This window comes from Choloepus didactylus, chromosome 19, assembly GCF_015220235.1.
Source record: "Choloepus didactylus isolate mChoDid1 chromosome 19, mChoDid1.pri, whole genome shotgun sequence".
Lineage (NCBI taxonomy): Eukaryota > Metazoa > Chordata > Mammalia > Pilosa > Megalonychidae > Choloepus > Choloepus didactylus.
In genome coordinates this window covers 7,342,952-7,356,192 of record NC_051325.1, presented here as the reverse complement: position 1 = coordinate 7,356,192, position 13,241 = coordinate 7,342,952, and the positions used below count along the sequence as shown (strand labels likewise).

Sequence of the window (13,241 nt, the reverse complement as noted above, 5' to 3'; positions counted from 1 at the left end):
GGCGAAAGGGCCTGTGGTTCCGACTGAGGAAGATCCTTCTCTGTGTTCTGGGCTTGTATGTTGCCATTCCATTTCTCGTCAAACTCTGTCCTGGGATACAGGCCAAACTGATTTTCTTGAATTTCGGTAAGCGTTGTGTGTCAGTTTTTCCTTCAAGAGTTCATTTTCTTGATAATGTCTGATTTTAATGGGTGTGTTTTTATTATGTAATTTACACTTAGTAAAACGCAAAAATTGTAAGTGTGCCCCTTAAATGTACCGGTCAATTTATATATGTATATATAACCACCCCCTAGATCAAGCAATAGAGGATTCCTCTTACCCCAGAAAGTTACCTTGGTCCCGTTCCCGATTAAATGATGTCTCTTAAATCTACCGCATTGTGGTGTCAGACTTTGAGGATAGGGTGTGGAGTCAGTTTATGGAGAGCATTAAAACAGAAAGTTACTTAAAATGCCACTCATCCCAAGGCATCCTATGTGTGCTCCTTGGTGGTATTGAGTTTTGAAAAGAGTGGGTTTGGAAACTAGAGGCTTGGAAAGCTGGAATTGATGCTGTGGAGGCAGGAGGGGACCTGGTAGAGGGAGGAGGAGGTGAAGATGCAGAGAGGGGCAGGCAGAAGGGGAAGGGGAGCGGGAGGAGGTGAAGATGCAGAGAGGGGCAGGCAGGAGGGGAAGGGGAGCGGGAGGAGGTGAAGATGCAGGCAGGGGCAGGCAGGAGGGGAAGGGGAGCGGGAGGAGGTGAAGATGCAGGCAGGGGCAGGCAGGAGGGGAAGGGGAGCGGGAGGAGGTGAAGATGCAGGCAGGGGCAGGCAGGAGGGGAAGGGGAGCGGGAGGAGGTGAAGATGCAGGGAGGGGCAGGCAGGAGGGGAAGGGGAGCGGGAGGAGGTGAAGATGCAGGGAGGGGCAGGCAGGAGGGGAAGGGGAGCGGGAGGAGGTGAAGATGCAGGGAGGGGCAGGCAGAAGGGGAAGGGGAGAGGGAGGAGGAGGTGAAGATGCAGGGAGGGGCAGGCAGGAGGGGAAGGGGAGCGGGAGGAGGAGGAGGTGAAGATGCGGGGTAAAGGACACGGCAGGTTTTAAGGGCATTTGTTGATGCAGTGTGTGTGACTGTGGCCTGGGAAATTCAAAGCCAGGAGTGGGTGGAGCAGGGTCGGGTGTCAGAAGGATAGAGGGCCTTTCATCTGTAATGACACTGAGCTCTGCAGTCGTGTGGGTGTCTGCGTTTGGGATGGCACAACTGTAAGAGACTTAGCCAGGGAAACGTCACAGTCGTAGGCTGCAGAAAGATTTCTGCTCTTTCTCCTCCGAAGAAGAACAGGAACAAGAAGGTCAGTATTTAATACTTTACAGATCTAAAATAAGTTTTTTATTTGGTTGTCTTAAAATAACTGTAAGATTACATGTACTATACTGAAGCATTTGATTTTTTTCTAATGGAAGAGTAGTTGAACTCCTAGGAATTTATTCTGAGTTTTTGCCACTTATGAGAAGTACAACTCCAAGAAAAGGAACTAACAATATAATAAAACAGGGAGTTTTGTTTTTCTGACCTTAGTGTCTCTCCCCTAGTCAGTGCAGGTCAGAAAAGAGTTGGGTTTACGCCTCAGCACGAGGCCACGCGGCTGCAGGCTTCCTTCCGAGCGGGACCCCCAGCCACGCAGGCCTGGTGGGTGCCGGGCGACCCCGCTGCAGGGCTTGGTGGGCACAGAGGTCTCAGCAAGGACTTGGTTGGAACTGAGTTTCTTCAGACTATTTGGGCTGCTTTACACACGGGTCACAGATTCTGCTCCACTGGTTTCCTGATGAAATTCCACCACGTTCCACAGGAACGGAACTTGGAGTCTCCTGGTTCAGCCCCGTTGCCCACAAGAGGAGGGCCAGGCGTGGGGCCCTGAGGCCATCCCGAGCCTTCTGCGGACGTGCCTGTCCCTAGCTCTTCCCTCCCGTGTGCCTATTAGACAAGGGTAGGGTAGCCCACGCAGATTGAGGTCAGTCGTCAATGTTTTAAAAATCTGTGTTGCCGAATTCTTTTTAAAAGTTGCCAGCAGGTCCGGTACTCCTGGGCCACTTTCTCAGGAGCAGTGCTTGGACGTTCCCTGGGGTCTCCCACCTGAGGCCTGCCTGCCCCAGCGGGCTTTGGGGTGCAGTCCCCAGGCCATAACAGCTTCCTGCCTGTGGTGGGCCTCCATCGGGAGACTTCCTTCCCCTGCCGAGGGTGGATCTTGGTGTCGGCTCCCAGAGGAGCAGTGGTTCCCAGTGTCAGCAGGTGTTTGAAATCACCGTGGCCATGCAGTCTCCCCACGGAGAGGCTGGGGAAGCCCCCGTGCTGCCTTTGGTGGGCAGCGACTGGAGGGCACGCCGGAGGGGCTGCACCTCCATTCTCGTTTCATCAGGTCCCGTGGATTTCCATCAGGAAACTAAAGGACGTGCAACAATCTATTGGGCCCCAAAATGTAATTAAAATATTCTAAAATTCAGAGCAAGTCTATCTGAAACCAGATTTATAAATCAGATAAATAATCTTTAGAAGTATAGCACCTAGGTTTAAGGCAGTATTATACTTCAAAGTTTTTCTTAAGTGAAAAAGTACATGGTCATTCTAAAAAACGAAGCAAAAAAGATTAAGTGAAAATCCCTGGATAGCAGAAACAAGAAAATGAAATCATGCTGAGAAAATCCACATTAACGTTGTAGTGTATTTCCTGCTGGTCTTTTTTGTACGTGTCTGTAATTGCATACACTTTAAACACTTGTGTTCAGAAGTCTCATTCTATCCAAACAGTTTGAGTGACACCCAGCATTTGTGGTTTTGAAACTTAGGGCATCTACCGCAGCTCTTCTGCCCTCAGACCTTGTGAAAAGAAGTGCCTTGGTTCAGAGGCTGGGGCAGGCAGTCCTTCTCAGTGATTGTCTCGGGGCTTTTTTAGAAATAGGTTAGGTGCCAGTCATTTGCTTGTTTTTAAAGCAGAAGGGCAGCCAGCACGTCATTCCAGCACCCTTCCAAATTCACTGGAACCACAGTGCTCAGCCTCTTGTTTTTCTCTCCTTAGCAGTCCCTGTGAATTCCCAATATCCTTCTTTCTCTCTTTTTATATGGAAGCCCCTGAAACCTGTATTGCATCAAGTAACGGGAATTTTATAAAATTGAAGTAATCTTCCCAACCCTTCCTTGTGTGTGCCATGTCTTTTAGCTTGTGTCAAGGACAGGCTGCTCTGCTGTTCACCCTGAATGGAATGAGGATTGACCTGGATATTTAGAATCCTCAGTCAGAAGCGTCCACTAACAGCTAAGCAGTTTCCGTTTTTTACCCTGTCACATATTCTCCAGAGAAAGTCCAACAGAGTAGATTGTTTTCTGTTAATTTGCATGTTTATTCATTATTTATGGAGCACTTGTATGTGCAGGGTCCTTTCTAAATTTGCCTTCTAGTGTTTGTGATTGCTGAGAGACGGCGAAGCCAGAGGGTGGGTGATGAAAACATGGGAGGAAGAGAAGCCAGGCCTTGGACCCCGCAGCTAGAAAGACCTCTTTCGGCCCTTGGCTCCTGGACTGTACAGCCAAGTTCTGTTTGAGGCTGATTCTTTTGGTAGATAGATGAGGAGAGAGCTGTTTCACTTACATCTGAGGCCTGGGGAGAAGGTCCCTGCCCAGGGTTCCTGCACTGGGGTGCAGGCCCCAGACTCTCCCTGCCGTCTGCTGTGGTGGGGCTGCTAATGGGTCATGCACTGTTTCCCTGCCCTTGTAGGATGAAGCAGGGGATGTGCTGGCATCCCAGAGCCACAGGGAGGGGCTGGGGGGATGGCGATGGCCAAGGGGGCTCTGATCCCAAGAGAGGGACCATGGTTCTCACCTATTACTAGATGCGGGGGGCTGTCTGTGCTTCTAGTCCAGGGAGATCCCACATCCCAGGGACTCCATCTTTTATCCCCCGGACCTTCAGGCCTGCCCTTGGCATACACACTCCTGGTTGTTATCTTTTTGTTTTCTGGTGTTTCTGCTCATTTAGACCAGTAGTGGCAGGGGCTCTGGCGGCCCCTGCTCTCTGGGCTGTCTGTCCCCAGATTGACCAGGCATGTGACAGGCATCGTGTCATATAGGCCCCTGAGGAGCAGAGGGTCTGCTGAGGACAGGGGCGTGGGGGGTGCACAAGCAGGTCTGCTGGGTTCTAGAGCAGTCTCTATGCCTCCTTTCCACAGTTGTTCCTAAAACAGAAATAAAGGTCAACTGGAATGCCACAAAGACTGAAAGCAGGGACTCAAACAGACCACTGTCCATAGTGGCATGGTCCACAGTAGCCAAAAGGCGGATGCAGCCCAAGTGTCCATCAACAGAGGAGCGATAAGCAAAATGGGATAAATCCATGTGAGGGAATAGTGTTCGGCCGTAACGAGGATGGTGGAGAGGGAGATGTCAGGCTCCACCCCACCAAAGAAGCTTTGAACAACCAGCAAGAACTGGCAGAAACATCTTTCCCTGAGCTCCAGAATACAGTTAAAGGGTTGCAGTAATGCTCTGAATCAAGCAAAAGGCATCTTGAAAGCAGTGGGATCTAGTAGCACCGTGGCTGGCCCCACCCCCATTTCCCTCTGTGGCCCTCGCTCCCAGTGCAGATCCTGGTCCGGGCTCTGGAGCAAGCGGAGTGGGCCTCGTGCACATGCTGGGAGCATGTGTGTCTGGCCCGTTCTGTCTGGGGGTGGCCTGAGGGACTCGCCTTCCCAGAACTTGCCCTGTGTGTAGAGACAGCGCACGAGCTCTCCTGCAGGACGCCGTGGGAGAGCACTCAGGTGGCTGCCTGGGGCAACGGGCTGCAGGCACCCAGGACCGGCAAGAAGCCGTTTCCTAAGGAAGAGGGGACATCTGTGTCTGTGTAAAGGTGTAAACAGGGGAATTCCTAAGGCCGTTAAATTGTAAAATGCCAAAGTTTATAAAAAGAGAGAATTCTTCAAGCTTCAAGAGAGAAGTGACATTTCACATACAAGGGAGCTTCAATAACGCTGGGTGCCAGTTTCTTATTGGAAACCATGGAGGCAAGGTGGCAGTGGGAGGACACATTCAAGGCACTGAGAGCAAAAAAAAAAAGCCAACCAGAATTCCATATCTGGCAAAACTGTTTTTCAGAAATGAGGGAGAGTTGAAGACGTTCCCAGATAAACAAAGGCTGAGGGACCGTCCTCACCACTAGACTGGCCTTATGAGAGATGCTAAAGAGAGCTCTGTAGGTTGAAAGGAAAGGACACTAGATGGTAGACTGATCCAGTAAGAGTGACAACTTGGGTAAATATAAATGCCACTACTGCTGTATTTTTGATTTGTCACTTCACTTTTTACTTCCTATAGGATCCAAAATGCAGATGCATACAGTGTAATTATAAATAAGTGGTTTTGAACTCAAAAACATGCAATTTGTGACAAGAACTACATAAAGGTGGGGGGACAGAGGAGTATGATAACATAGTTTGAGTATAACATTGAAGTTAAATTGGTATCTAGACAAACAAGAAGGTTGTAGATTTAGGATGTTAAAGTTAAGCCCCACAGTAGTTACAAATAAAATATGAGAATATGCAAGCTCACAGAGACAGAAATAACAGTATGGGTAGCCGGGGGTTGGGGGGAAAGGGAATGAGGTGTTCATGCATAGTGGGTGTGGGTTTCTCTTTGAGGAGACAGGAAAGTTTTAGTAATGGAAGAGGGGGTGGGGGTGAGGGTATTGCAACAGTTTAAGTATGAGTGATCCCACTGAATGGTATGCTTGGGTGTGGTTGAGATGGGAAAGTTTATATGTTTCCACAATTTAAAAAGAAAAAAAAAGAGCAACTAAAGAGACAGTGACAATTAAATGCATCATATGATCCTGGATAGAATCTTTAATAAGAGAGGAGAAAAGACCTAAGAAGATGGTTTGGGGGCATATGGAAAAATTAGACTATAGACTGTAAGCTTTATACCAATGTTACATTACTTGAACTCGATAAGTGCAATCACTTAAGGTGGTACCTAAGCAAATATCCTTGTTCTTAGAAAATATACATGACAGTATTAAGTGTTCAAGGAGCATGTTCAAGTGTTCAGAAAATGGATAGATAAATAGATAGATGGATAGATAGATAGTTGGATTTGGAGATTGATGGATATTTGGCAAATGTGGCAAAAAGTTCAGGTTGGCGGATCTGTGGGTATCTGGGTTCCAGGGGTAGGTCAAAGTTCTCTATGGGTTTTGTATAATATTTGTAACCATGCTGTATGTTTGCAAATATTTCAAAATACACAGTTTAAAAAAAATGAAAAGTTCTGATATATGCGACAACATGGATGGACCTTGAAAACATCATGTTGAGTGAAATACGCCAGACGCAAAAGGACAGATATCTATGATGTCACTGATATGAAATATCTGGAAGAGGCAAATTCATAGAGACAGAAAGTAAATTAGAAGTTACCAGGGGCTGGGGAGAGGAGTAACGGGGAAGTATTGCTTAATGGGTTCAGAGTTTTCTGTTTGGGGTGGTAAAAAATTTTGTCATGGATGGTGGTGATGCTAACACAGCATTGTAAGTGTAATTCGTGCCACTGAATTGTGCACTTAAAATGATGGAAATAACAAATGTGTTATATATAGAGATAGAGAAAGATACAGATATAGAGATATAGATATATGTTACAATAATTAAATAAAATAAAGACAGACTTGGGAGACAGGGTTCTTGGAATGAGGCTGCCCTAGAAGAAAAATTGGCTTCTTTTCCTTAGATTTCTTGGACCTGGAAGCTTTCTGGATTAGCTGCAAATACTTGTAAAGATCTCTTCTGTGGGCCAGGAATCTTTTCAAAATTCTGAGATAGTTTGTTTTCCATAGCTTGGCCTCCTCGCCAAACACCCAGAGCTGAGCCTGTGGAAGCCAGGTGCCCTCTGCCCCAGGGACGCCCACTTTCCGGCTGGCAGGGGGGGCAGGGGTAATTCCAGCTTCCGCAGGCAGAACTGACTAAATGAGTCTGGGGTGGAGACCTGAGGCCCCAGGTCTGGCTACTCAGAGAGCTGTATTCAGGACATCAGCTTGCCTCCCAGTGGTCAGAAGAGGCGCTTGCCCATTACGCTGCAGCTTCCGTATTCTGCAGGCGTGGAGATGTTGGAGGGGCTCCTGCGGTCTGAAATATCACACTAAACAGGGAGACCTTCTGGGCCTCCTCCTCACTGCGAGCCTTTGCTGGGTCCCCACTGCTAGCATAAAACCTTCAAAGGCTCCAGTATTGTCTCCTGTCCAGTGAGTCAAGAGTGAGGGCTGCGCTCAATGAAATCCCCAGAATAAGCAGATTCATAGAGAGAGTAGATGAGCGGTTACCAGGGGCCGGGCTGGCGTGGGAGGAGGGAGGTTATTATCTGAAGGGTGCAGAGTTTGTGCTGGAGCTGATGAAAAGGTTGGGGTAATGGATGTTGGTGAGGGTAGCTCAATATTGTGAATGTCATTAATACCACTGAAAAGTACACTTGAAAGTGATGAAAATGGGAAATTTAGAGTAGTATATATGTCACTGCAATGAAAAGTTAACAAGAAAAAGAAAAGGGGCCGTGGAGCTGCTGAGGCTAAGTCCTAGTTCTATGAGATCTGTGCCCTGGAGCAGTGATGTGCCAAGAGTTGTAAAGGGGGAGCAGGGACGTCCTGTCTGGGGGGGGTGAGGCTCCGGGAGGGCCTGCAAGGAAAGTTTGGACCCATCACCGCAGGGGATGCAGGGAAAAGAGAGGAAATTATAATTAAATTTTTAAAAATTTATCCTGCTTTCCGGGGACAAGATTTAGGAAGCAAGAGGTATGAGCTGCAGCTGTGGCAGGAGGATTCGTTTGCCGCGTGGTCTGGTCTAAGAGGCGAGTTTGTGAGGGAGGAATACAAACTCGTGGTTGGTTATTTAATTTATTCAGCAAGTGTTGACTGAGCCCAGACCGTGAGCTACTCTACTGCTTAGGCCCAGGTGATGCAGCAGTGGAGAAACTGATCGAGATCCCTACCCTTGCGGAACGCAGTCTATAAATAAGCCACATGAGCTAAATGAGTAAATGTATAGAATGTTAGGGAGCAGTAAGTCCCCAGGAGAAAAATAAAGCTGGGAAGGGATTGCAGGCTTAAGATCGGGTGTCCAGGGAAGATCTTGCTGAGAAGGCAGTCTTTGAGGAAATGGGAGAGCTAGACATGCGGTACATTGGAGGAGAGCAGTCCAGGTGGAGGGGACAGCAGGTGCCAAGGCCCTGGGGTGGGAGGTGGGTGTGTGTGGCTCAATGAAGGGGACAGAGTGGGAGACAAGCATGTTTGGTTTCTGTGCTGCATGGATGTGTGTGGTTCACCAGAGAAAACTGTAGACTGGTGCTGGCTTCCTCTTGAGCTGGAATCAGCACACTGCTCTACATCACTGCCCTTTTTGGACATTTCTGTCTTATAAAGTGAGTAAATCTCACCTCAAGATTTTTTCAAAGTTTTCAGTTAAAATTATCTTCAAAAATTGTGTTAATTCTGTAAACCTACAGCTTCTCTTAAAAAAAAAGTGTTCACCACAAGCAATAAAAAGTGCAGTGGTGTATGAGGGAAAATGAAGCATTGTGCTCCCCCCATACACACACGTGCTGTGACAGCAGCATCAGCAGCCTGGCGCCCATCATTCTGTGTTTCTCTCCAAGCCACTCTGGGTGGTGGTGGTGTCGTCCTTGATGTTGATGTTGTTGTTCGCATGTTTCTACAAAAACGTGATAGAGTTAGTGCACATGGTGACCCCATAATTCATTACTTGCTCTCATCTAACTATGTCCAGGATGTTCCGCCATGTCAGTAGACTGGTTTTAATGGCCCCGTGATTTTCCATACCTTGAGGACACCAGTTTATTCAACCATGGCCTGTTGGCAGATTATCTGTTAAATTTAGGACTCCTGTTGTATCACTCCACTTGACTTTACCCAGCTCTGATGGTATTCTGTGGGAATTATAATTTCCTCTCATGTTTCCTTGCACACACATCCCATCTTCTGCCATACTTTCTGTGTTAAGAAACTTCAGAATCCCCTTTAACTTGTTTACCACCCGCATCCAGTGGGTCATCAAGTTCTGTGGTTGCAGCTCCAGAACATCCCAGTGTCCATCCCCTTTCCCACTGTCCCTTCTGCCACCATCCTAGTCCAGCCTCAGTGGTACCTCTCCTGAGCTGTGTCTGCAGACCTCCTGGGGCACCCCTTCTGAGCCCCCAGGTGACTTTCCTCCCCTCATCTGCATCTGCCTGCAGCTTGAACGCCCTTCCGTGGTCCTGTGTCTGCTCTGATCTCGCCCTTCGTGGCATTTCTGTCAATGAGCTCACCCCAGTCCCATGCACGCAGCTGAGGCTGGAGGGCCCAAGTGTGGCTGGCAGTGTTGTGTTGGAAAGTCCTTGACACTTTTTGGAAACATTACCTCTGCTCACACGTGTGTTGTGGCATTCACCCCCACTAAGCTGATTTCCATCTCTTTTTCTCCTGCAGTGAGGGTGCCCTATTTCATTGACTTGAAAAAGCCGCAGGAGCAAGGTTTGAATCACACCTATAATTACTACCTCCAGCCAGAGGAAGATGTGACTATTGGAGTCTGGTGAGTGTTGGTGGCTTGAGGCTGTCCCAGTAGGCGGCAGGGCCTGGGAGGTGAGGCAGTGCTGTCCTCAGTGTCCGCCTCGAAAGCTGCTGTGTGTCCGTTTTTATCTTTACCCTTTCCTTTCCCAAGGGGAGACGTCAGTTAACTTGATCCAGTGGTGAAAAACGAAATGGCACCCAACTCCATTCTGAGGCTTTCACAACAGCAGAGGCTTTGTAAACCAGATTATTTTTACAGAGAGCTTTATTTCAGGCAGAGGTGGGGAGAATTGGAGGAAACAAGCTAGAAACAGAACATTAGCACAGAATTGCAAACACAGATTTGCTGTACACCTTTTCTTTTCAGAAAAGGAATGTCAAGATGTTGAAGACAGCTTGATTTCTCTTCACACCTGTTGGCAGTTGATGATGATGTTTGCTTGTTATCTCCTTAGTATTTACTTTTTCGGCCCTAAATTTAGATTGGACTTAAGCTCTGTGACTTTTTTGAATCTCTTTGGAATATGTCTTAATTTTTTTTTACTGGGCAAGTAGGTGTTTCCAAACAATTGCATTAATTGCTATGGCATTTTCTCTCTTCTCTCAGAAGTGACTCCAAACCACTGCCCCTTTATATAGCTGGGTTTATTATCCAGGAGCTGTGAAGTCTCTCTCCGCTATCTATGAAAACCACTGTGTGTGTGAGAAGCTTCTAAGTAAATGCTGTGAGTCGCTTCCCAGTGTGGTTTGAGAGGAAGCTCAGACATTCTAATATTGCCAGGAAGATCTGGGCCTTGGTAAAGGACAGAAAACGAGAAGGGAGGCTTTGTGCTTAGTAGTTGACACTGAGATCCTTCTTTTTCCCCTCATGTTTTGTTTTGATTAATCTAGCAATTACAGACTAATGAGTGCTTGTGGGACACTTCAGTTTTCTATCTTTTGTCAGAAGCTTGATTTGTTTTGCTCAGAGCTCTTTGGTGGAAATTGTTAGCCTTCCTGTGGGTTCCTGTGGGTTCCTGTGTGTGTCTGTTTAGGAATTACAGATTTAATCAGGATTTTTTACTCATACAGAGTTGTTGTACTGCAGATGGAAGGTCTGTTGTAGTGATATGCTAGGCTAAAATCACTAACAGAGTATCTGTGTGAATTATTAGTCACCCACACAAAGCGTTCTTTACAGACAACAGTGGCAAGTCTGAAGGTAATGACAGAACGCAGTGCCTGCTGGGCACCTGCTCCGTGCCTGCCGTCTGTGCTCTGTGGGGTCATGAAGGCAGTGGGGGCCCTGGATGAGCGGTGGGCTCCGGTTCACCAGCCACCCTGCCGCACCCCCGGACCTTCTGGAGGAGGGCATCAGAGCCCCCAAGTGGTACCCAAGGGACACTCCAGTCCTCCACTCACCAGCATGGGAGGAGAGGGCTGGGAATGCGGCCTTCATCAGGAACTCCGAGTTCAGGATGGAACGGCCACTGGAAGACCCTGAGCTCTCAACACCTTGGGAATGTGCCTTTCCATCCCGTAGGTTCATAATTGTACGGGGGCCATAATTATAATGGTCCGAACCACCCCAGAATCTTGAAATAGTGGGAGAGCTGTGTTAGAACGAGATGCTAAAACTTAAGGGCTAGAAAATAGGAAATTGGTTAATTGTTTTAAAAAAATATTCTTGCCACTAGTAACCAGAATGAATTTGAATACGTTTTATAGAAAATCCTTATTAATTCACACCCTTCCTGGTGATCAACAGTATTTGATTTAGCACCTCCTCAAGCAGGGTCTCTCCGGGCCAGGAGGGCAAGTAGGGGCCAGGCAGGGGCTGGGTAGGGGCCGGGTGGGAGAGTGAGCCCTCTGGGGGCCGGGCAAGGCTGCCTGCTCTCAGGGGGCCCCTGCTGCAGGCTGCTCCAGGCTGGGTGCTTCAGCTGCATGGACGTGTGTGGTTCCTCCTGCAGAGGTGGGGCTGCTCCAAGATGGTTTACATTAGCGTGTTTTATCTTAGGAGTGGCATTTAGGGATGGCTGGTTTTCTAGTCTAACTTGTAGAAATGAGTGTCGCTGAATTGGCTGCACCTAGGGTGGCATGAGGCATAACCATGGATAAGTCTGAGAGGAGCCATATGCTGGCTGGGTGGGAATGGCAATGGCGTCGGCAATTTGGATGGGATCTCATCCTCACAGAGCTTAAGTTTATGGTGGTTCAGCCAGGACCCCATCCCCTGGCACCCACTGCCAGTGCCGGCTTTCGAGGCCCGTAAGAGGCTGTTTGCAGGTCAGTATATGCTCCCACTTACACTGTTGTTGAGTCACCCTCAGAGCCTGGAATTAGGGATTGTTTGTTCTAGTAACAGGGCCAATTGCCCCCCTCCCCCCGCCCCCCACCTCCTGTGGGGGGGTCCACAGCTCTCTGCGGGTACAGCTGTGGTCCAAGTTACCACAGCCATCCCAGGCAGGAGCCCTGATGCCCTCTCCCTCCGGCCTGCAGGCACACCGTCCCCGCCGTCTGGTGGAAGAATGCCCAAGGAAAGGACCACACGTGGTACGAGGATGCCCTGGCCTCCAGCCACCCCATCATCCTGTACCTCCACGGGAACGCAGGCACCAGGTGAGGGGCCCGCGGATATCCCCCTGTACTGCACGCTCCATCGGCCCATGGCCACCAGGGACAGATCTGTGGTCTGACAGTATCAGGTTATCCTCCTTGCCGCGAGGAGAGCACATACCAGGGCATCCCTTGAAGTCCGTGCCCAGTTTTATCCCAAATGCTAGTCCTGGGTGGGTTTAATGGCCCATCCTTCAGACCCACTGGGATTTGCGTTCTTCTCCTTGCTTTAAAGACAAGCACTAGTGTTCCTTCACTCTGTGTGAGGGAGGGCCCCGGCGGGTGGGAGAGGGAGGCTGGGGCATGGACGTGTTTCGGGGTCGCTGTTGTTGTGGCTTTCTTGGTGGAGTGGGCAGCTAGCCAAGAGCCGGCCTGGAGGGTGGCCACCGCAGGGCTGCCGGTGACAGGCAGTGAGGCGTGGGCGGGTGGTGGGAGCCGGGGGGCAAGTCTCATTTTAGGGGAAGAACTAGCACGGAGAACAGTGCATGGGGCTTTCTGGAGGTGAGAGCGGGTCGTGCGGGGTGTCTTGGCAGAGAAGCTGTGCAGAGGGCATCGCGGATGACTCCAGAAAGCGTGACGCGGGAGGCCAGTTGACACAGAAGGGGAGGCGGTGCTTGCAGGCTTCTGCTCTGCTGCTGAATCATGTGCTCAGCCCCACATTTCCTTCTTTGTCGGGGACAAAGTTTCTCTTCTTTTCAGAGAGCACGCGCCTACAAACAGCTCTTGTAGCATCTAGAAATGAGAAAATGGTGTAGTTCGCTGTGAATAAGATTCAGTTCAGCAACGCCAGTCATGTGGGAAAAAGAGAAAACCTGCTCATAACTTCAGGTTGAAAAGGAATATTGTGGCCTTCAGAGGCTCGTTGTTCCTGGCCCAGTCCCTCCCCCAGAGCCCGCCTGCGCTGCGGATGCTGCCTGCCCTCCCCCTCCTCGCCCTCTTTCTCGGCCTCACTCGGCCAGTCTGGCCTCACCACTGCCCTTGGTGCCTTCTCAGGCTGCCCCTTAGGCTCGCCTCACTCCCTCCGGCTCATGGGCCTCTCCGCCTGCAGAGAGCCGCCCTGGAGGGCAGC

At 49.3% G+C, this 13,241-nt stretch overlaps 1 protein-coding gene across 1 annotated transcript in view; it reads left to right on the top strand.

The window, feature by feature from the left end:
* ABHD12 (abhydrolase domain containing 12, lysophospholipase) overlaps positions 1-13,241 on the top strand; it is a 101,847-nt gene that overhangs the window by 58,180 nt on the left and 30,426 nt on the right. The window contains exons 2-4 of the mRNA XM_037812344.1: positions 2-126; positions 9,494-9,599; positions 12,056-12,175. Coding sequence (XP_037668272.1) covers positions 2-126; positions 9,494-9,599; positions 12,056-12,175 — 351 coding nt within the window. The remainder of the gene's footprint in view (position 1; positions 127-9,493; positions 9,600-12,055; positions 12,176-13,241) is intronic.